Genomic DNA, 21,232 nt, shown 5'->3' on the forward strand with positions numbered 1-21,232 from the left:
CTATAAAAGGAAAGGAGAAACAATGGAGAGAAACGATTAATAAAGTTCTTTTGAAATGAATCCACTTCAATCCAACCCTAATTTTATTACTCATTAAAGCTGTAGATCTGTATTTTTATGTTTTCTTGCTTTTAAAATTCTTATTACTTGTAATTGTTAGCATTGTGCTATTTTATTTTTAGTTCTTATTAAATAATTCCTATTTTATTCAGCTGTATCATTTAAACACCAACATTACCTTTTTTATGCTTTACATTGGTTTTTAAAAGGTTCCCGGTTGCTAGAGACATTTGAAGTTGATAGTAACCTTTAGATGAAAAAATATGACAGGTAGACTGCAGAGAAAGTTCAGATTGTCCAGTTTAGAGGAAAAATACAGTTTTTTGTAATGGGTTTTATTAATTTCATCAATCATGAGATTTCAGAACAGCTGAATTATATGACTATCCCAGCTACTGTATATCACAGCTGTGACAATTGATCTTTTTGAAGTTCCTGCAGAAACTATAATGATGTTAAAAATTTGAGCAAAAAGTTATTTATTTGATGCACTTGTATTTATAATCTTCCTTTTTTATGTACTCTGGGAGGATTATGTAATGCTAATTGATGTGTGTTTTATCTAGTGGTGGGATTCAATTTTTTTTTACTACCGATTCTGTGGGCATGGCTTGGTGGGTGTGGCGTGGCATGGTTAGTGAGCATGGCTTGGTGGGCATGGCAGGGGAAGGATACTGTAAAATCCCCATTCCCTCCCCACACCTGGGAGAAGGTTACTTCAAAATCTCTTTTCCCTTCCCACCCTACTAACCTGCTTTCCAGCTCTGTTCTCCTGTGCAGGGCAACCAAAAAAGACCCAGCCAATCAGCTGGGACTCAATGGGAGGCAGAGAATAGAGGGGGGGGTGAGGTGATATTTGCCGGTTCTCCAAACTACTCAGAATTTCCACTATCGGTTCTCCAGAACTGGTCAGAACCTGCTGAATACCACCTCTGGTTTTATCTCCACAGCCACCACTTGTTTGGGCTGAATAAGAAAGACAAAGACAGCCAGTGAACTTCCTGTTCAAATACAGGTAGTCCTTATTTAGTGGCCACAATTGAGAGTGGCAGCTCTGTCATTAAATCAAGTAGTCACTAAGATGTTTTCTGACCCAAACCTTGTTCAAATCAAACAAACACAAAGTAGGTATAAAAGCAAACCTTTTTAATCTGGCACTGTGAATTCTGTGCATTCACAGCCAAGAGTCATTCAAAACTGATTGTCCCAGATAAGAGCAAGCCCTTTCAAGGTTGCGAAAGGCTGCAAAGAACAAAAGACTAATTGCAGATAAATATCCAAAGCCAGAAGTTTCAAAAAAACAAACCGGAGCAAGCAGGGATTCAATGAGGACTCTGAGCATAAAGAACTTTTTTGGTTCCTGCAAAGAAGCCAACTCCGAAGGCTGGCTTTTATCCCTTATGGGAGGGTCCATCACCTTCCAGCCTTATTCCTGAGTCGCCCATGCTGCTTCAGCTGCTCTTTCCTTCGAGCAGCCCTATGCACAGGGTCCCCAGGGTCCTCTTCATCACTTCTGCCAGACTCCACGACCTCCAAAGGCAGCACCCCACTCTCCGATAGTCCTGGCCCCATCCCTGCGTCACACACAGGTCCCTCATCTGAGTCCTCACTCTCAGAGACCGCTGCCGTCCACACCTACTGCTGGCAAACCACAACAAGAAGGAAGCTCATGACGTGGCTTTGCAAGAGCCCCCTTAATTGCTGGGATAATTAGCAAGAAAGGAATTGCTATTTGCATGTATCGAGAGTCCTCAACATACGACCCCAATTGAGCCCAAACTTTCTGTGACACAGCTGTAAAGTGAGTTTTGCCTATTTTACAACCGCGCGGCCCGTGCCGGCATCAGCTGGGCGCCGTGACCGGTACGGCATCAGCTGGGCGCCGCCATCTTTTTTTGAAAAAGTGCTTCCGGTGAGCTTTCTACCCGGAAAAGCTCACTGGAAGCACTTTTCATCAAAAGATGGCGGCGCCTAGCAAACCAGCTGACCGGTAGGACTTGTTCCACGGACCGGTACCGGTCCACGGACTGGTGGTTGGGGACCCCTGCTTTATTATAAGGGGCAGTCTTTTATTTTAGCAAGCTGTCCTTTAGGTTGACTGATTGGTCATTTAACTTTTACCATAAAAATGGTACCATTTAGTGACACTTGCATATTTATGTGAATAATATGGAAATTAAATTCTTTTTTTAAAATACATTTACCTATGTTGTTTGATTTATATATTTTTATTAGAATATGTGTTTGTGTAAACGTATTTCTTGGTTTTGCTTTTTAATTTTCCTTTGTTAAGCCAAAGTATTTACTCTGATGAGCCTTCTCCAGGTTTTGCCCCCTTTTCAACTTGTCCCTCATTTTTTCCTGCGAAAATATAGTCACCGTAATTATACTACACAAAATAACTGATTGTGACAAGCTTAGTTTTTGGAACATGGAAACCTGGAAAAAATAGCCATAAACGTACTGTGTGCATATTTGGTGCAATGCAATAAGAGACCTTCCAGGGTTTCCCAGAAATATAATTTTTATTCTTACGCTGACATCTGGATATCTATAACCCAGACTAACAGAAAGGGGTTGATAACAAATAATAAAATATTTTCCTCTGGAATGAAGAAAGCGTCAATCCTAGTATTTTTCATAGCTCCAGTAACATTTAGCAGTTTTTAAAGTTTACAACCTACCTTTCCTCTTGTCAACATAGGTTTTTTTTCCATTTTATTATAAATAAATAATCTTTTTGAGAGGGAGAGTAGATGTCCAGCTGATTCCTTTGCCAACAGTTTTATGGATGGTTTCCTCAGCACTGTTAAAGGATATATAAGACTTATGGGATGGTCCATATTCTGCATTATCTTGTCTTTATAGTCAATGCATAGCTTTATTTGGCTTTATATGTTGGCAAAAGGGATCAACTGTAAAACATAAAAATGTCTTGTTGTCTCTTTAGTACAGGGGTGGGCAAACTTTTTGGCTCGGGGCCGCATTGACTTTTAAAATTTGACAGACGGGCCGGGTCAGCACAAGATTTTTTGGGAATCGCCCCCCCTTCCCCCTCTTCTTCTTCCCCTCCCCTCGGAGGCCCCTGAGTCAGGAGTTGCTACGCCGGCGCGCGGCTCCGTGCGGCTCCAGTCCCGCATTGCCTCGGGAAGGGAAAGGCAAAAGGAAGAGCCGCGGCGGTGCTTTGCAACGGGAGCAGTGGCACCGGAGGCTCAGGCTCAGCGGCTCCTGGTTTTGCCTTTTCCTTCCCAAGCAACGCGGGACTGGAGCGCGCGAGCTGCGCCAGCAGTAGCAACTCCTGACAGCCCCAGCCGGACACCTGAACGGAGCCCGGGCGGAACTGCCTGTTGCTGCTGCCGGAGCACCGCCGGGTCGCCTCCTCCAAGCAGCCCGCCGCCCGCCGGGCTTCCTCTGCCGCGCGGCTCGGGGCCAGGCGCGAGCGCCCGCGAGTTAAAAGGAAGCAAAAGTTGCTGGGAAGTTGCTTGGGTGCTGGGAGCAGGCTTTTAAAGTGCCGCCCGAGCAAAGTTTAAGCAGCCCGCCCGCCCGCGGGCAGAACCCTTCCCGCTCCTCAGCGGGAAGGCGCTCCAGCCTGCAAACTTTGCCTTTGCAAAGTTTAAGCCTGGAAGCCCAGGAAAAAAGGGGATCGGCGGGGACTCACCTTCGAGAGGTCGCACTCGAAGGTGATTTCGAACTCCCAGCCGAGGCCTTTGCAAAGTTCTTTTCTTTCCTACCCGAGAGCGTTCCGCACTGTTTTGCAGCTTTGGGGGCCACGCGGCACAGGGCAATACGCCACGCCCAGCTATTTTTTTCAGGGGCGGGCCGGATTGGACACACCTGGGCCGGATGTGGCCCGCGGGCCGTAGTTTGCCCACCCCTGCTTTAGTATGTTGCAAATTGAGGCATCCTATTTTCTTTTTCTAAGTTCAGATATCATTGGCCAAGTCAGGAAGAAAATATAAATTGTGGCATGATTTAATATACTTTCCTTCCTGCTATATATATATATAAAAATCAGAGAACTCAACAAGTATTTGAACTGTTTTCTATATGTTAGCAATTATTTTTATTCCCCAGAGTGCTGGAATATTTTCCTCATTTGGAAGAGAGCGTCAGTGTTGATGGGACTCCAGCACTCCATGTTAAATATTTTATTAAACAAAGCTAATTATAAAAAGCTTTTGCAGATAGCAAATTTAGCGGCATGGTTTCTAAGGGAAGGAATGAAATCATGCCAATGAATGCACAGATGCCAAGATATACACCTTTTCAGCCTGTACATGTTCACCTGCTGAGTATCTTCTGGCCAAGTGGAAATTTTTGCCATAGCCTGGATGATTTTTATGCTGTGTCCTGGCCTGCCCCATAATCTCAATCAGGCAGAATCAATTTGTTGTGATTCTTACATGATCTTAAAATCTGTTTATCTGTGTAGATAAAGGAGAGCACTCCATCTTTTCAAGGTCTCTCTTTGCTATCCCGGTGAGCAGAACCATAAAACTTTCCCTGAAATTATTAGCTAACTGCATTTATTATTTAGAAGATGTTTCCACACATTAAAACAATAGCTAGTATCTATGATTAAGACATTCTGATGTGAGCTATTTCTTACATTCTCTCTTACACACACACACATACATGCCTGCACAGACTCCTCTAAATTATTATTCTTCCAATAAAAATCATTTTTTTCCCCAGTTATGTGAATGTATCCAAAAAAAGAACAATCTCCGCCATCATTAAAGTGAGCTATTATGCCCTTCAGTTATCCTGGCCTTATCACATCACAGCTAGATATGAATATAAATGCATTTTCCCCCTGAAGCCTAGCTAGCAATTAATTGAGCATGCATAGCTTATTCTGTGCAATCTAGCCAGCATTAAATGATACTTCTACAGGTTAGGGTTGTTTTGTTTTTTAAATTATCTTAAGAAACATGGCCAAACTGATTGCTGTTGAGTATCTGTAATCTCCACCAATAATTTGGTTGCACACTGTGTTTTTGACTGCAGACAGTCCTGAAAGAAAATAGCTAGAAGCCGAGTATATTGCCAACAAATCTTTCCTTTTTTTGTAACCGACCGAGAAGGAAGTGCATATGTTTTAAAAGCCCTATCAGAAATCTCAAAATATGAAACTAGATGCATGTGCTGTAATTTTTAAGATCATGCCATTTCAGCTTCCTCAGGGAAGCGGCTGAGTAATGTAGGTGTAATAAGGGCACCTTCAGTGTTGGAGTAATAAAAGCATTGTTAAATTGACTAAATCCCACAGAAAGGAAATTAGAAAGGATTGGTTCTTTTTTTAAAAAAAAAAGAATTTTCCAAAATAGAGGAATTGGAAAAAAACAAAAAAACTGAAGGCGTTAATGTATTTAAAACAATGAGATCTTCGTAAATTAGACACCAGAGAGAAATGAAGGGGTTGGCTGGTTTTTTTTCTTTTTGCAGTGGAACAATTTTGGGATTGTTTTATAGCAATGTTTCTCAACTTCGTCAACTGTAAGGTATGTGGACTTCAAGTCCCAGAATTCCACAGCCAGTCATGGCGGTAGTATGTGTGAGAGGGAACTAGGTGTCACATTTAAGTGTGAGTCAGCAGTGTCCCATAGCTGTCCAAAAAGCCAACACAGTCCTAGACTGCATCAAAAGAGGGATAAGCAACATGATCACAAGAAGTGATAGTACCGCTCTATACTAGTGTGTAGAGTACTCCACACTTGGAATACTGCATCCAGTTGTGGTCACCACCATTCAAAAAGCTCATAGAAAGAGTATAGAGAAGAGCCAAAAGCAAGGGTGGACTTCAAAAATTTTAGTGAAGGGTTCTGTGATGAGATGACCCAAGGCATGACACAAAAGCAAGAAAGTCACAAAAGTAGGTAAAGTCCCTTTAATACCTGCAACTTGGCCCCCGATGTCCAGTTATCATTGGCAAGAGAAAAAAACACTCCCAAGAACAGTTTTTAAAGGGAAGAAATTCAGTCTGAACCCAAAGTACATATAAATTTTAAATAGAAACCAAAACAAACCATGGCTGCAACAATTAACGAGACAGGGCAGGATAAGGAATTACAGACTTCAAAGGATAATGAAACACACATGGTTGGGAGGACGCCAGAACACAGAAAGGACTTGACAAACAAAGATAATGCACGCTTTGCTTCCAGCAAGGTTCTGTGCACAAACACCTTCTTTATCCTGTTTCCCCAGCTGCAGTTAATGAAGGGAATCAGGGCCTTTTTCTCCCCCGTAACCCACGTTGCTCCCTTATCCATTCCTCCCTGCGTGCCCTAGGATGCAGAGGGGGTGGCCCTGGGTCTTCCCCTGAATGCCTTGTCGGCCTGTGCCCTTCCCCCGTTTCCTCCACAGCCACTGGAGCCACACTCCCACTCCCTGTCAGCTGCTCGACCTCCCCCTTGGAATCAGATTCCAACAGGGGCATGACAGGTTCTCTGCCTGGTTGCTGAGTGGACGTGGCCATGTCAGCCTACTGCACCATGGTGGTGGGTGTTTTTGCACTCCCCAGGCTCTGGGGGATTTCCTCAAGCCTCTGGGAGGGCTGAAATGCGAGCTCCAAAGGCTCTTTAGAAGCCAGAAATGGGCCCATTTCTGGCCTTCCTGAACTTCTGGGAGGACTGCTTTCACCCTCCCCGAGCCCTGCACTTACCTGCATCCAAAATGGGCTGGGTGGGAACTCCTGGGAGCGGAGGGGTGGGGTAGGCAACGCCAGGCAGGAGTGGAATTTGGGGGTTCTCTGAACTGCACAGAATCTTAGCTAGGGGTTCTCTTGAACCCCTGCGAACCCCCAGCAGCCCACCCCTGGCCTTAAGAGATCTGAAGACTAAATTGTACAATGAACAGTTAAGGTAACTAGGTATGTTTAGTCTAATGAAGAAAAGGTTCAGGGGAGACATGATAGCAGTCCTCTAATACTTGAATGGCTATCACAGGGAAGAGGGGATCAACTTATTCTCTAAAGAACCAGAGTGCCAAGCCCAAAATTGACATATGTGTAGCCATTTTAGTTAGACTTAATGTATATTCTTTTTCCTACTTTCTCTGTGGCAGTCATGGGGGAAAGGTTTCGGGCTTGCCACATTCCTAGAGGGGGGAGGAGTGGAGATAGAGAGAGTTGTTTAGGCTAGGTGGTTCTTCTTCCCATGAGAAAACAAGCTGACCGTGCTTACGTCCCCTGAGGTGCAAATTTATGACATCGAACATCGTTGAATTACTTCTATTGGAGAATGTGACTTTTGGGGGTTGTTTCTAACTTCTAATATTATGGGGTAATTCTGGATTGTGTCAAATCCGGAATTACCATGGACTTTGCCAATTTGATGCTTTCCTAAATAAAAGAATTACTCATGGAAGATGGACTTCGTTCTTTTCTTTTTGAATGGATTTCATCACTTGGAAACCTGACACAGAGTGCAGGACAAAAAGCCATGGGTAGAAGCTCATCAGAGGGAGATCCAACCTGGAAATAAGAATTTCCTAGCAGTGAGAACAGTTAATCAGGGGAACATCTTGCCTCCCGAAGTCATGGATACTCCATCTCATCAAGAAAAGATCAGGCAGCCATTTGTCCAGGATAGAGTAAGGACTCCTATCTTTGGCAGGGAGTTAGACTAGAAGACTTCTGAGGTCCCTTCCAGCTCTATGATTCTGTGTGTCAGGCCTGCCTCAGTTCAGGTCTTTAGGAAAGAAAGACCCTCGACTTCATTTGGTTGAAGTGATAGGTTCTTTTACTTCGGTTCAGTGGTTGCAGGGAAAGAAAGGCTAGATCTGAGTATTCCCGCACAAAGGTTATACTTTTCCCCCGTTCCTTGGCCCTCCCCACTTGACCAGTCAGTCAGTGTCCAATAGCAGGCCGGCCAGATGTTTTGGGAACTGTGTGGTAGTGTTCCCAGGTTGGGTGCCCTCAAAGGCCAGTTTGATCTGATCCTGGCACCTCTGGTTTCTTTCGGGAGTGTCTCCCCCTCCCTCGCCATTTGTCTTCCTGTTCCCAGACTTAATTTTTTACTACTCTTTGCCCCACAAATTTCCCCTGGCATTTCTATGGCAGGATGCCAGCAAAGCAAAAAGCCGAAGATGGCAGATCTGACATGATTGTAGCAACATGGCTGTGCTTTACGGCTGTCTTCTGCTGTGATGTTTGTTAACTTGATTTGTTAACCAATACTGGTAGGATTTCTGAAAAGCCTCCTATCCAAGAACTAGGAAGCCCAAAACTTTCAGAGTTGGGATAATATCAGCATTCCAGTAACCCTCCATTCCGACCAATAACTCCGAGACAGACATCTTCTCAAAAGTTCCTTTTATTTGGATAGTAAACTGGCACAACTGGGGAATCCTGAATCTGAAAGTTCCAGGCTTCCTTGCAATAAGTAAAAACTACAAATCCATCCCCTGCACCCATCATCACATCACATGCCCCAATCACCATCCGCCCCAACTTGAAACTTCCTCTCACTTGCGTGCAAAATAACATGACCTTGAATTAGAAAAAGAATGTTGTTATGTCTAACTACATATACTCCAAGAAATTCCCCCCTCCCACTTTCCCAGGCTCAAAATGTGGCAGCATGAGAGTATCTAGTCTCAATATGGCTTCCAAAGCTGACACAGACCTGACTCTACTTAGCTTCCCACTATAGGTACCGTCTTCTTCTTCCAAATTAGGAGAGATCAATGCTTTCCTCATTAACATTCTTTCCAAGGAGTTGCAACACATCTTAAATGGTTTAATTAATATTAATTAATCTTAATCCATTAAAGTATTGGACCACTTAATCTGTCAGATCACGCATGGATTAGAATTTGTTTTAAGAAGCTGAGTAAGTAATGCGTGATCGGGGGAAAAAAACAATTGGTCTGAAGGAGAAATCGCCCCTTTATTTTTCAAGAAAGTTTATTCTAAGTAGATCCATTCAGAGACAGGACCAGCATTATGGGAATGTGTGTTCTTGTATGCTTGGATTTAAGCCAGGGATCGCCAACCTTTTGGACCTCAGGGACCACCAAACTCATAATTTTAAATCCCGCGTACCAGAGACCCTGGGAAAATCCCCCAAAAATTCTTCAGGAAAATGCCCTACCCATTTTCCTACGAATCACTCATTCTTTTTTGGGGATCACAGGATACCGTCTCCAGCTCCATTCTCAGGGAGAGAGAGAGAGAGAGAGAGAGAGACTGACTGACTGACTTTGGCTTCCTGCAGCAGAAGCAGCAGAAGTCTTTCTTTCTATCCCCAAACTCTGCTAGAAATGAGTCTTTGTGAGACTTGTCATGCTGGCACAGCCTCTTGGAGCAGGAGGCCTTGCAGGGTCCCAAAGACTCATTTCTGGTGGAGTTTGGGGGAGAGAAAGAAAGACTTTTGCTGTTTTCCTTGAGTGGAGCCAAAAGCAGAAGAAGAAAGAAGCGGAAAGAAGCAGCCCGGTGGCCATGCGAGGCAAATGTGGCAAGTGGGGCAAGTTCCCCATCTCCGCCCTTTCCCCCCTCCCCTCACTACCTCATGTTATTCACAATGCAAGTGACACAAGTCTTGTGTTCCCGCGGGCCATGTGGGCTGCATAGCCTTGTGTTCCCATGCAGTCTGGATTAATTGCTTTTGGGAGTGACATTTCTCTGTGGACCATCAAAATTTTCTCACGGACCACCAGTGGTCCCCAGCCCACTGGTTGGCAACCACTGAATTAAACTACCTCAAGTGGATTTTGTTTATGTAATAGAGCTGTTACTGTGCCTCATGTTTATTTGGCCATCTGGCTGGTTTAAAAAAAAAATCTTGCCTTATTTAGAATTGAGCACTTCATCTAAATCTTCTCAGACAGTAACACTTCTGGTATTAAATGATCTTATCTAGGAAATCAATTAAAAATGAGATCTATCATTTTTTGGCATGACTAGACAGATCCGAAGTTATTTTTTGCAGCACGTATTAAGCTGGTAGCCATTATAAATCTTCCCAAAGAGTCCTAAGCAAGTAATTAGAACTACCACACCTCTTCTAGCTGCATAACAAAAGCACAGATAAAGAGTTTCTAAACCTCTTTTAATGATTTTTCATGGTATGTTAACTTGGAAGTGATACCAGGGGTAATATCCTCGATTATGTTGCTCAGTCTGGGTCTCTTAATAACATTCCCCAGTCTATTAACATTAAAAGAGAGCACATAATCTTGATAATATATAAATTCTCCTGTATTCTCTTGAGCCCTTTTCAGTGATGCTGGCCAGGACTGGGGAAGGCGGGTGGGCAAGCATTTTAGGGCCCTCAGTATATTTTTCTGTTTTTGTATTAGACTTTTTCCGAACATTTTTTTCTTTAGTGTGTTTTTTTCCCCCCTGAGTATAAGGTGAAGACCAGCTCCATCCAAGTGCATTAGTTCTTTCAGGAGAAGCTGTGGAAATTAATGAGTGCTGGATTTTAATCCTGTATTGATTCAGGGCATCAAACCCCAGTGCCCCAGATGATGATTGCAAGGCAGAAGTAAATGAGGGCATGCAGAACTTGAAGTTTACGAACCTATCCACCAGAGCTCCCTGGAAATGGCATTAAAGCTGCCACCTTATTATATAGTTCAGATATTGGACAAGGCACAAGTTAGTCCTGTAACCATCAACTAGACAGCATCATCTCTCAAGTGCCTTCTGGAATGATTCGCCATGACAAGTTTTACGAAGGCTTCCGTATATAATACAAGCCTCATTTGGTTTAGAAATATATCAGAATCATGCGGGAAAGAGCTATGTAGGACTGGATTGACCAAATCCAGAGCCTTTTGTCTGTTAATTGGGGAAGATTTTAGGCCTGAGATCAGGGGTGGGCTTCAAATTTTTTTAGCAAAGAGCTCTCTGCCCTAATGACTGGGTGGGTGTGGCTAGGTGGGCGTGGCTGGGTGGTCATGTGCATGGCTAGTTGGTCATGTGACCAGGTGGGTGTGGCCAATTTGACGTCGCTTCTTTGCCCTAATTACCTAAAAAAAGGATATACACCAAAGAGTTGTTTATTATTTCGTGCACTTAATACTTAAATAAAAGACTGGGTGAAACCAGGCTTAATAGCAGCGCCTGTGAGAGGGATCTTGGGGTCTTAGTGGAGTTTCTGGCGAGTAAGGTGATTCTTATTATTTGGGAATTAATCCCCTCGGAGTCTAGTGGCTATGTTGTCTGATGTTCTCAATGGATCTCCCTCCGCAAGCGCTGAGTAGATTGTTTATCTAGCTTGCAACACTTTTACGAGGTGTGAAATGCTCTTGGCCCAGAAGTTCAATTAAGCCTATGAAGAGATTTCCCTTTCTGCTTGTCTTTCTAAGGTTTTGGAGGGGCTCTCCGAGCCCTGCAGAGTCTTAGTTAGGGGCTCTCATGAGCCCCTGGGAGCCCCCAGCAGCCCACCCCTGCCTGGGATCCTTTTGCCAAGGGTGTTATGCCAGGAAAGCTGGAAACATTTGATCTGGTGAAGCTTTACCATTTCCAAGTAGAGTCACAGATATTATGGGATGGTTTAAAAATGGTAGATTGAATCCGTCAAGAGCTCCATTTCCAGTAGTGTGCCAATTGCGAATGTAATGTTTATTTTCTTTTCTTTTTTCAGTTATTCTTATCTTGAAGCAATGTATGGGTTAGAACTGCAGGTCAGAATTTCACTAAGATGCAGGCAGCCAGTATCTGAAAACAAGCTGAAGTGAAGAATAAGATACGTTTGAGCCAAACTGTAAATCGGATCCATTAGCTGGCCAATCTGGAGTTCCAAAGGTTTAACTTGGAACATAAAGAAGGAGAACACAAATTTGAAACAAGCAAAGCAGAGTTTTGCGAAGCTGGAATAATGAAAGCAAGCTTCTGTTGCTGCAGCTTCATTCCAACCCTTTGATGAATTGATGATGGAATTTTAATTGTCCGCTTTCCAAATCTCTGCAGTTGAGAAGTTGGAGAAGGTCCAGTACTGAGTCAGAAGAAAGTTGGTTTGAAAAATGCCCAGCTATGTTTTGATTAGAGGCAGATACTGTTTATCTGGGATCTAAAAAGATCTGGACGCTTCCTGCATATCCTTTTTGGGATAGTGGTGTTTCTGGAGTTGCCACCACTGCCTCTCAGTTGCTTCATCCTCTGACAGCTTGATGGATATTAAACAGCATGTTCTACTTTCCTCAGTCATCACCTTTCCATCATTTATTTAGTACTTTACCTTTAGGGAAATCTGACAGATACTTCTATTCTGCATTAGGCTGAAAAAGTATATTATTAAATGATACTCTGGTTAATTACCTACAAATTCATGCTTCAGTCCAGAAATTATGCCAGATAGAACAAGAGTGAGGAAATAGTACTCAGGAATCAATATTCATTTCAAAGACCATGTAGATTTTAGTGGCAGTATTTAAGATATTTGGAAACTTATCCAAGGTCCAGAATTTACTGCACCTCTGTAGGGTTTGCCAATTGCACAGGGGAAGATAGGACAGCACTCCAGAGGGTTAACATCATTGCCCAGAGGATCATGGGTTGCCTTCTCCCCTCTTTGGAAGAGCTTTATAGCTCCCGCTGCCTTAAGAGAGTTCAAAACATTCTCAAAGATCCATCTCATCCTGGGCAGCCTTTTTTTGAACTATTACCATCTGGCAGATGGTACAGGACAATAAAAACAAGGACAAATAGGCTGAAAAATAGCTTCTATATCCCAGGACAGTAACTCGGTTGAATTCTACTGTATAGGGCAATATTAATACAATATCACGTTTTCAATTCAATTGTATAGAATGTGAAGGATGTGTGTTTGTGTTTTGTTTTTATGGTTACAATGTACATTGAAGATGGCATTTAATTTTGTTGTACAAAATTGTTGGGCCAGTCCCTCCCTCTCAGCCCAACTCACCTTACAGTTTTGAACGTGTGTGTGTGGGGGGGAACGGGACAGGAGGAAGAGGAGGAGGAGGAAGGCATATTGGGTATGTTTGAGCTATTTATAAAGTAATAAAGATGGGATAAAAATTAAATATATCCAGAAAGTTGAAAATGACCTTGGAGCATAAGAAACTATAGTCCAAACAGAATTCAGATTTATTAAAAAGCCTACACACACACACACAAACACACATGCATATATACATACATCTATACATCCAAAGGTGATTTCCAAAAGGCAACTGGACTTTCTTGGTTTTTTCCTTGAAAACGTTTCACTTCAAGAAGCTTCCTCAGTTGAAGGCTGTCTATCCGTTAGATCAGGAGAGGGCAACTATGTCCTCCATCCTGCCTGAGGAATTCTGGGACGTAAAGGGGCCATAGTTGCTCACCCCTGCATTAGATTCTTTTTCTTCATCTGAGGAATCCATTGTAGAATAGAAATCAAGGCCAGATAGTCTTCACATAAAGTTTTCAGTGTTTTCAATGCTGCACATAACACAAAAATATGTGTGTTTTGAATCAGTGGGATAGACATTGATGTAATAAATAGGATGGGATAGGATAGGATAGGATAGGATAGGATGAGAGAGAGAGAGAGAGAGAGAGAGAGAGAGAGAGAGAGAGAGAGAGAGAGATGATACATAGATAGATAGATAGATAGATAGATAGATAGATAGATAGATAGATAGATAGATAGATAGATAGATAGATGATAGAGATGGATAGATAAATAGATAGATAGATAGATAGATAGATAGATAGATAGATAGATAGATAGATAGATAGATAGATAGATAGAAGATAGATAGATAGATAGATAGATAGATAGATAGATAGATAGATAGATAGATAGATAGATAGATGATAAACAGAAGCAGATAGATAGATGATTGATGGATGGATGGATGGATGGATGGATGGATGGATGGATGGATGGATGGATGAATAAACAGAAGCAGATAGATAGATGATAGATAGATAGATAGATAGATAGATAGATAGATAGATAGATAGATAGATAGATAGATAGATAGATAGATAGATAGATAGATGATAAACAGAAGCAGATAGATAGATGATTGATAGATGGATGGATGGATGGATGGATAGATAAACAGAAGCAGAGATAGATGATAGATAGATAGATAGATAGATAGATAGATAGATAGATAGATAGATGATAAACAGAAGCAGATAGATGATAGATAGATGATAGATAGATAGATAGATAGATAGATAGATAGATAGATAGATAGATAGATAGATAGATAGATAGATAGATAGATGATAAACAGAAGCAGATAGATGATTGATGGATGGATGCATGGATGGATGGATGGATGGATGGATGGATAGATAAACAGAAGCAGATAGATAGATAGATGATAGATAGATAGATAGATAGATAGATAGATAGATAGATAGATAGATAGATAGATAGATAGATAGATAGATAGATAGATAGATGATAAACAAAAGCAGATAGATAGATGATAGATGATGGATGGATGGATAGATAGATAGATAGATAGATAGAAGATAGATAGATAGATAGATAGATAGATAGATAGATAGATAGATAGATAGATGATAGAGATAGATAGATAGATAGTAGATAGATAGATAGATAGATAGATAGATAGATAGATAGATAGATAGATAGATAGATAGATAGATAGATAGATAGATAGATAGATAGATGATAAACAGAAGCAGATAGATAGATGATTGATGGATGGATGGATGGATGGATGGATGGATGGATGGATGGATGGATGGATGGATGAATAAACAGAAGCAGATAGATAGATGATAGATAGATAGATAGATAGATAGATAGATAGATAGATAGATAGATAGATAGATAGATAGATAGATAGACAGATAGATGATAAACAGAAGCAGATAGATAGATGATTGATAGATGGATGGATGGATGGATGGATAGATAAACAGAAGCAGAGATAGATGATAGATAGATAGATAGATAGATAGATAGATAGATAGATGATAAACAGAAGCAGATAGATGATAGATAGATGATAGATAGATAGATAGATAGATAGATAGATAGATAGATAGATAGATAGATAGATAGATAGATGATAAACAGAAGCAGATAGATGATTGATGGATGGATGCATGGATGGATGCATGGATGGATGGATGGATAGATAAACAGAAGCAGATAGATAGATAGATGATAGATAGATAGATAGATAGATAGATAGATAGATAGATAGATAGATAGATAGATGATAAACAAAAGCAGATAGATAGATGATAGATAGATGATGGATGGATGGATGGATAGATAGATAGATAGATAGATAGATAGATAGATGTATATAGATACACACATACACACACACAGATTCATACTGTCAAAGCTGAAGAAGCTTCTTGGATGAGAAGCGAAACGTCTTCAAAAGAAAAACAAGGAAATCCAGTTGCCTCCAGAAAAAGCACCCTTGGGGCTGCTCGCTCTCTCCATACTATTTCTACAGTGCACATTATGCACTCCTTGAGTGTAGTTGCATAGAACGCAGCAACTTCACAACCTAATTTTAATATCCGGTGTTGCGAATTAACTTTTTTTGTTTTGTTTTCGGTATTGAACGGTTGCCATTTCAACTGTGAGAATTTCTGAAGTGGGAAAAATAAAAGGAGGGTTTTAGGAAGGGACAAAGGGAAAGTCTCCACGTTGTCTTTTGTCAAAGGCACGCAGTGCCATTGTGTGTATATTGTGCTTGTATATCCCATGAGGGATGATGAGAGAAAGCAATTATTTTGCCTAAGGCTATTTATTTCATTAAATGGGGATTATGCAGGAAAACTATCAATACCCTGCATATATTGAATATACTCTTTTGGTCCATTGATTGGTTCTTTCATCAATTCCCATCAACCCTAATTATTTGTTACAGTGGCTATGGATGAGAGGGGCTACTTATTGTTCTCTAAACCATTTGTTGGTGAAGAGAACCATTTTCATAAGAAGACCAGAAGTTGCTTCTTTAGATATTTTTCTTTTTTCTTTTGGTCTCTTTGTTTTTATCTTTCGCTTTTTCTTTTACCCTTTTATAATATCCTTTTCTCTTTTCCCTTCTACATTTCCCTAGTTTTTAACATCTTTTAATAAAAGGTGTGGTTTTAAAATGAGAAACGTATAGGAGCCGCAGTGGTTACAGGGCAGTACTGCAGGCTACTTCTGCTGACTGCCGGCTGCCTGCAATTTGGCAGATCGAATCTCACCAGGCTCAAGGTTGACTTAGCCTTCCACCCTTCCGAGGTTGATAAAATGAGGACCCAGATTGTTGGGGCCAAGAGGCCGACTCTGCAAACTACTTAGAGAGGGCTGTAAAGCACTGTGAAGCAGTATATAAGTCTAAGCGCTATTGCTATTCTCAACCTGTAGAGAATAGAGTAGTCATCCTTGGATGAGCTCCTTCTTCTAATCACAGGTCACAGTTAGATTTTGCTGGTATTTCTAGAGGGAGTGGGGAGGACTCAGATGCATTTGTATCTTAGGCCAAACATTGGCGTACAGCAGTGTTGGGATTCAAACATTTTTACTACTGGTTCTGTGGGAGTGGCTTGGTGGGTGTGACAGGGGAAGGATACTGCAAAATCCCCATTCCCTCCCCACCCCACTAACCTGCTTTCCAGCTCCGTTCTCCTATCCCAGGCCACCAAAGGAGACCCAGCCAATCAGCTGGGACTTGGCAGGTGGAGAATAGATGGGGGCGGTGCCAGTCAGAGGTGGTATTGGCTGGTTCTCTGAACTACTCAAAATTTCCGCTACCGGTTCTCCAGAACCGGTCAGAACCAGCTGAACACCCACCTCTAGTGTACAAATACACTCTGCGTGGAAGTTTCACATTTATTTTCTCCTTCTTGAAACAACATCACAATGGTTTGATTGCCGGTACCTGTATGGCCTTCTTGCTTTTGACAACCTATGCACTGAAGGAGATTCCAAGGCAGCTGCTTCCGTTTCAGCAGGATCTTTTGAGATATTTAAATGCAGCCCTCCAATGCACCTCTAGGAAAGCTGCTGGAATTGGTTGCCATTGTTTGGGTGTTTTAACTATCCGAGGAGAGCACTTTTCCATGTATGGCTTTATCTGTGACTCTGACAACGAGTAATTTTCTTTGCACTCTATGAGTCTGGAGCCTTGAGCCGGGACGGCTTGTCCTGGATCACGGCTAAAAATATTTGGACAGGAAAGGTCATCTTCCTTGATTTGTGTTGCCATGCTCATTCGCCCAAGGTGGTTGCTGTCAGCCAAACTCATGCAGTCGTGAAGATAACAAGATCAGATTGTGACTCTAAACTGCATTGGGTAGGGTTGATTGGAGCTAAGTTTGAGTTGCAACTTTGGGTTACATTTCACGCTGATTCCCAGCTGCTGTCGCTGGGAATCATCATTGCCACGATCAGCCATGATGAACGTGGTTAATCCTCTTGGTCCATCCTGACGTGGCCCATGAAGAGGAAAACCTGCATTTTATTTCCATCATGTGTGAAAGGCACTGACATGTCCTTGGTGTCACACCCAGGGCTGCCACAGAGAGGAGGAGGGGGGGTCAAGCTATTTTCTAAAGCACCCGAAGGCCAGACAAGGAATAATGGATGCAAACTGAACCAGGAGAGATTCAACCTGGAAATAAGGATAAATTTTCTGACAGTGAGAACAATCAAAAGTTGCCTTCAGAAGTTATGGGAGCTTCATCACTGGAGGCTTTCAAGAAGAGACTGGACCGCCATCTGTCAGAAACAGTGTAGGGTCTCCTGCTTGGGCAGGGAGTTGGACTAGATGACTTATAAGGTCCCTTCCTACTCTGATTATCTGTTAGTAACTGAAAGGTTTGCATGTGGCTAGACTTAAGATAACTCTGTAAAAGGGGACCGCCTGAGGCAATATGTTATTTCTTGATTATCTAGCCCTTTCTAATTAACTGCTGCTTTTTAAATTATTATTGTTATTATTATTTCAGGAAGCTGCCTCTTTTGCCCGAGAGCAAGGCTTTGAGGTGAGTAAGCCTACATTACACGCTAAACAGATTCTAAAGGGGTTCCCCCCCCCTCCTTTTTCTGGCTGATAATGAAGTTCTTTGGGACCGTGATTGATGTGCTATTATCCTCTCCAAGCTTCGCTGCGGTTGCCATAGAGACTTGGCAGTCGTCATGGTTTCTTTGTTCTGCTAGCTCAGTGTTATGATGCACTCTGCTTAGGTCTGCGCCCAACATCGCCTACAGATGTTATTTATTGAATTTTGAAAAGCCTCTCGGGAAGCTGAGAGGCTGGGCGCAGCTTCAAGCTGCCTCTGCAGATACGGGACCTGCCAGACGGTTCCGCTAAAAAGCCACCTCATTAGCTGAATTACACTCTTCTTAAAAAAAAAAAAAGGATCCTCCGCGAGAAAGGCGGGGGGCGGTGGGGGCAGCGAGCAAGGACGAAAATTCAGGAGCAGAGTGCCATTTGGAATCACCTGGGCCCCGTGCTGAACACCGATTTTATCCCGATGCAAAGGCCTTGGCGGGTGGATTTGTTAACAGCTGATTAGCGGGAGTCCCGCAGCCTCTCTGGGGAGTGGGCTTGGGGTTTTTTTTTCTTCCCCATCTGAGTCCACCTCTTCACACACACACACACACACAGACGAGCTCCCTTCTTTTGTTCAGCCTGTCAACTGCCTCCTTGCGAAAGGGTCTCCGTGTTTCTAGAGCACTGGGGTGGGTGCTCCATCCAAACAATTTGATCCGAGGAATTAGTAACCGTAGGGCCGCGGGCATTTCCTCCAAACACAATAAATGTAACGTTGGAAGAAAATAGCCTTCTGGGTTCAGTTCCAAGCGGGCGGAAGAAAGACCCTGGAAAACAGGGGTGGCTGCTTGGAAAGATGGTTTAATGGTGGACCAAGACCACATGGCTTGGAGCTCCAAAGTGAAAAAAAAAGGCATGCTTCCAAAATGTTGGGTGAAGGAAAAGAAGGAAGGGCTAAGATGCTGAGAGTGCCTGGGTTTTATGCCCTCTGTTGGGATTTGAATTTGAGCTTGTATTCTGATTGGTTGTCAAGACTCCCATGGGGCCATGCAGGGGCAACTCTGTAGGCTGTCCTGAGTCCCAGGCTTGGTTGAGCCTTGCTGGATGATGATATAATGAAAGGGCTTGGGGCAATTCCTATTATAGCTCTACCTGCAGTAGACCTTTGTTATGTAAAATAGACTGGCCCAGCAAGGGGGGGGGCTGAGTTTCTCCCCCTCTGAGTTCTTTTTAGGGGAAATATTCTGCCTTTTTAATATATCCTAAAATATTTCATTTTCCTAGGAGAGGGGTGGGTTCCAACAGTATCAGCCCAATTTCTTTCAGATCTTTACGGTCTGGTGTAAAAGGCAACAACACCCTTGTTTGGATTCGTTTGCTTTGCTCCCTTCTCCAAGGGGTTGTTGGTAAGATCATAAGACCCACTGGAAAGCCAGGGCTCCTCTCTGCATTGATCGGGCCTCAACGCCTGGGAGGCCCATAGGGCAGTCTGTGCCTTTCCTCTGCGCTTGTTCAACTGTAAAGGGGAGGTAGGGAAGGAACATCTGGCCAGGGTCTGTGTCCCAAACTTAGATTGCTTCAAGATACCACAAAAACATGCCCCTCTCTACCGTTAAGCGTTTAAACTAGAGGCTCTGTCTCCTTCCATGGTCTGTTCCGAATTGCGATGGACACGCGGGAAAACTTTGTTTTCTGTGATTAGATTTTGTACAACCTAGCTTAGCATTAACATAAATCAAAGAAAAGTGCAGGTGGTGTATATTTTCATTTTCCCCTCAAGTTGGGAATGTGGAAGAAGTCCGATTTAAATTCGCACAGGATGACAAAAATCATGCTAACTCTTCCCATAGCAGTTTTTGAAATGTTTTTCAACATAATTTTTTTTGTTTTACGTCCTAATTCTGTCTCGTTTGATTCTCTTCCGTTGCTGATCAGCACTTGGGTCCATTTGATTGTGATCTCTCCAGAAGGCCACTTCTACTTTTTCTCCTTCATCAAGATATCTGCAAAGTGGATTAACAGAAATTAAAGATGAAAGTCAATGATTTAATTTCAATTAAATTAATTTTTTTACCACCATTGGATGAATTAGAGTACAAACTGAAAGAAAAACTAAGATGGAAGAAGGCTTTTTAAGTGACACTTAATGTGGGTGGGAACAGTATTAGAAACTGCAAAAGTTCGATTCAGATGATGTTTTAATGATTGTCCTAAAGTTTTAGAAACTCTGAATTAAATGATACCTATTCTTTATAAGATGGGAGCTGTTTTTCTTAGCCTAAAGGCTTAAATGTTTTATATTTAAGTAGAAGTTCCCAAGTTATATGGGGAATCCATCCTGGAAGTAATTTTTGGAGCAAAGCAATTTCAGCATGAACCACGAAGTTATCATTCCTAATGTTCTTGAAGATTTTATAAAAGATCCTCTAGCTAATTACTTTTCCACAATGTGGGAATTTTCTAAGCAAGAATTTTCTTTTAATATGCACAAAAAAAAAAACCCTTCCTCATCATTTTCAAAAATGTAATCACCTGCAAAATGTCATTTGGAAGATACTGAGCAAAAAATACAGATTTTTAGATTAAAAGGAATAACAAAATTGGAAAATAATAAGATGCTGGGAGAATATCGTTGTGGCTGAAAAGGACTTTTGAAAGTGAGATATCTAGAGAGAAACTTATGAAAGGGTTTTTGGGTTTTTTGAGGGAAGATCAATGTGGCTGTAAATAGCCTTTATATTTGTAGTTATACCTGAACAATTTAGTAGAGTTTTCTTTAACATTTGTAAAAAGGAGGCATAACTTGTTGTATTGTATGGAACACTCTAGTAATTCAGCATTTCCGTATAATTTGAGTAATACAGTCATAAGGAAAGGGGGGGGGGAATCAACTTGTAAATTGAATTCAGGAATTTGCTATGTGAAAAAAACACTTCCAAATTCTTCAAGTGAGATAAGGAGGGCAGATAGCTTTGTCCTTAATGATGTCCGTCTGAGGACTCCCAAGAAGTGGTGTTGACTGGTATTTACAGATAATGGATGACCCTTCAGCAATTCTGGGTTCCTGGATAGAATCCATCTCCTTGGAGAATTATGTACAAGAACGTTGAATTAGCTCTCTCTACGAGAACTACTCTTACAGCATCAGTCTGTGGTCACGGAAGACCTTAAGAAGAATTACATTGAATTACATTGGTTTTAGTGATCTATAAAC

At 42.0% G+C, this 21,232-nt stretch overlaps 1 protein-coding gene across 2 annotated transcripts in view; it reads left to right on the top strand.

Moving 5' to 3' along the window:
• ADK (adenosine kinase) overlaps positions 1-21,232 on the top strand; it is a 250,147-nt gene that overhangs the window by 176,437 nt on the left and 52,478 nt on the right. For both annotated transcript variants that reach the window (XM_026674199.2, XM_026674200.2), the window contains exon 8: positions 17,972-18,007. In XM_026674199.2, the coding sequence (XP_026529984.1) occupies positions 17,972-18,007 (36 nt within the window). The remainder of the gene's footprint in view (positions 1-17,971; positions 18,008-21,232) is intronic.

The sequence above is a fragment of the Notechis scutatus genome, chromosome 4 (assembly GCF_049901735.1).
Source record: "Notechis scutatus isolate UNSWTSFEM ecotype Mainland chromosome 4, rNotScu1.2, whole genome shotgun sequence".
In the NCBI taxonomy this organism is placed as follows: Eukaryota; Metazoa; Chordata; class Lepidosauria; order Squamata; family Elapidae; genus Notechis; species Notechis scutatus.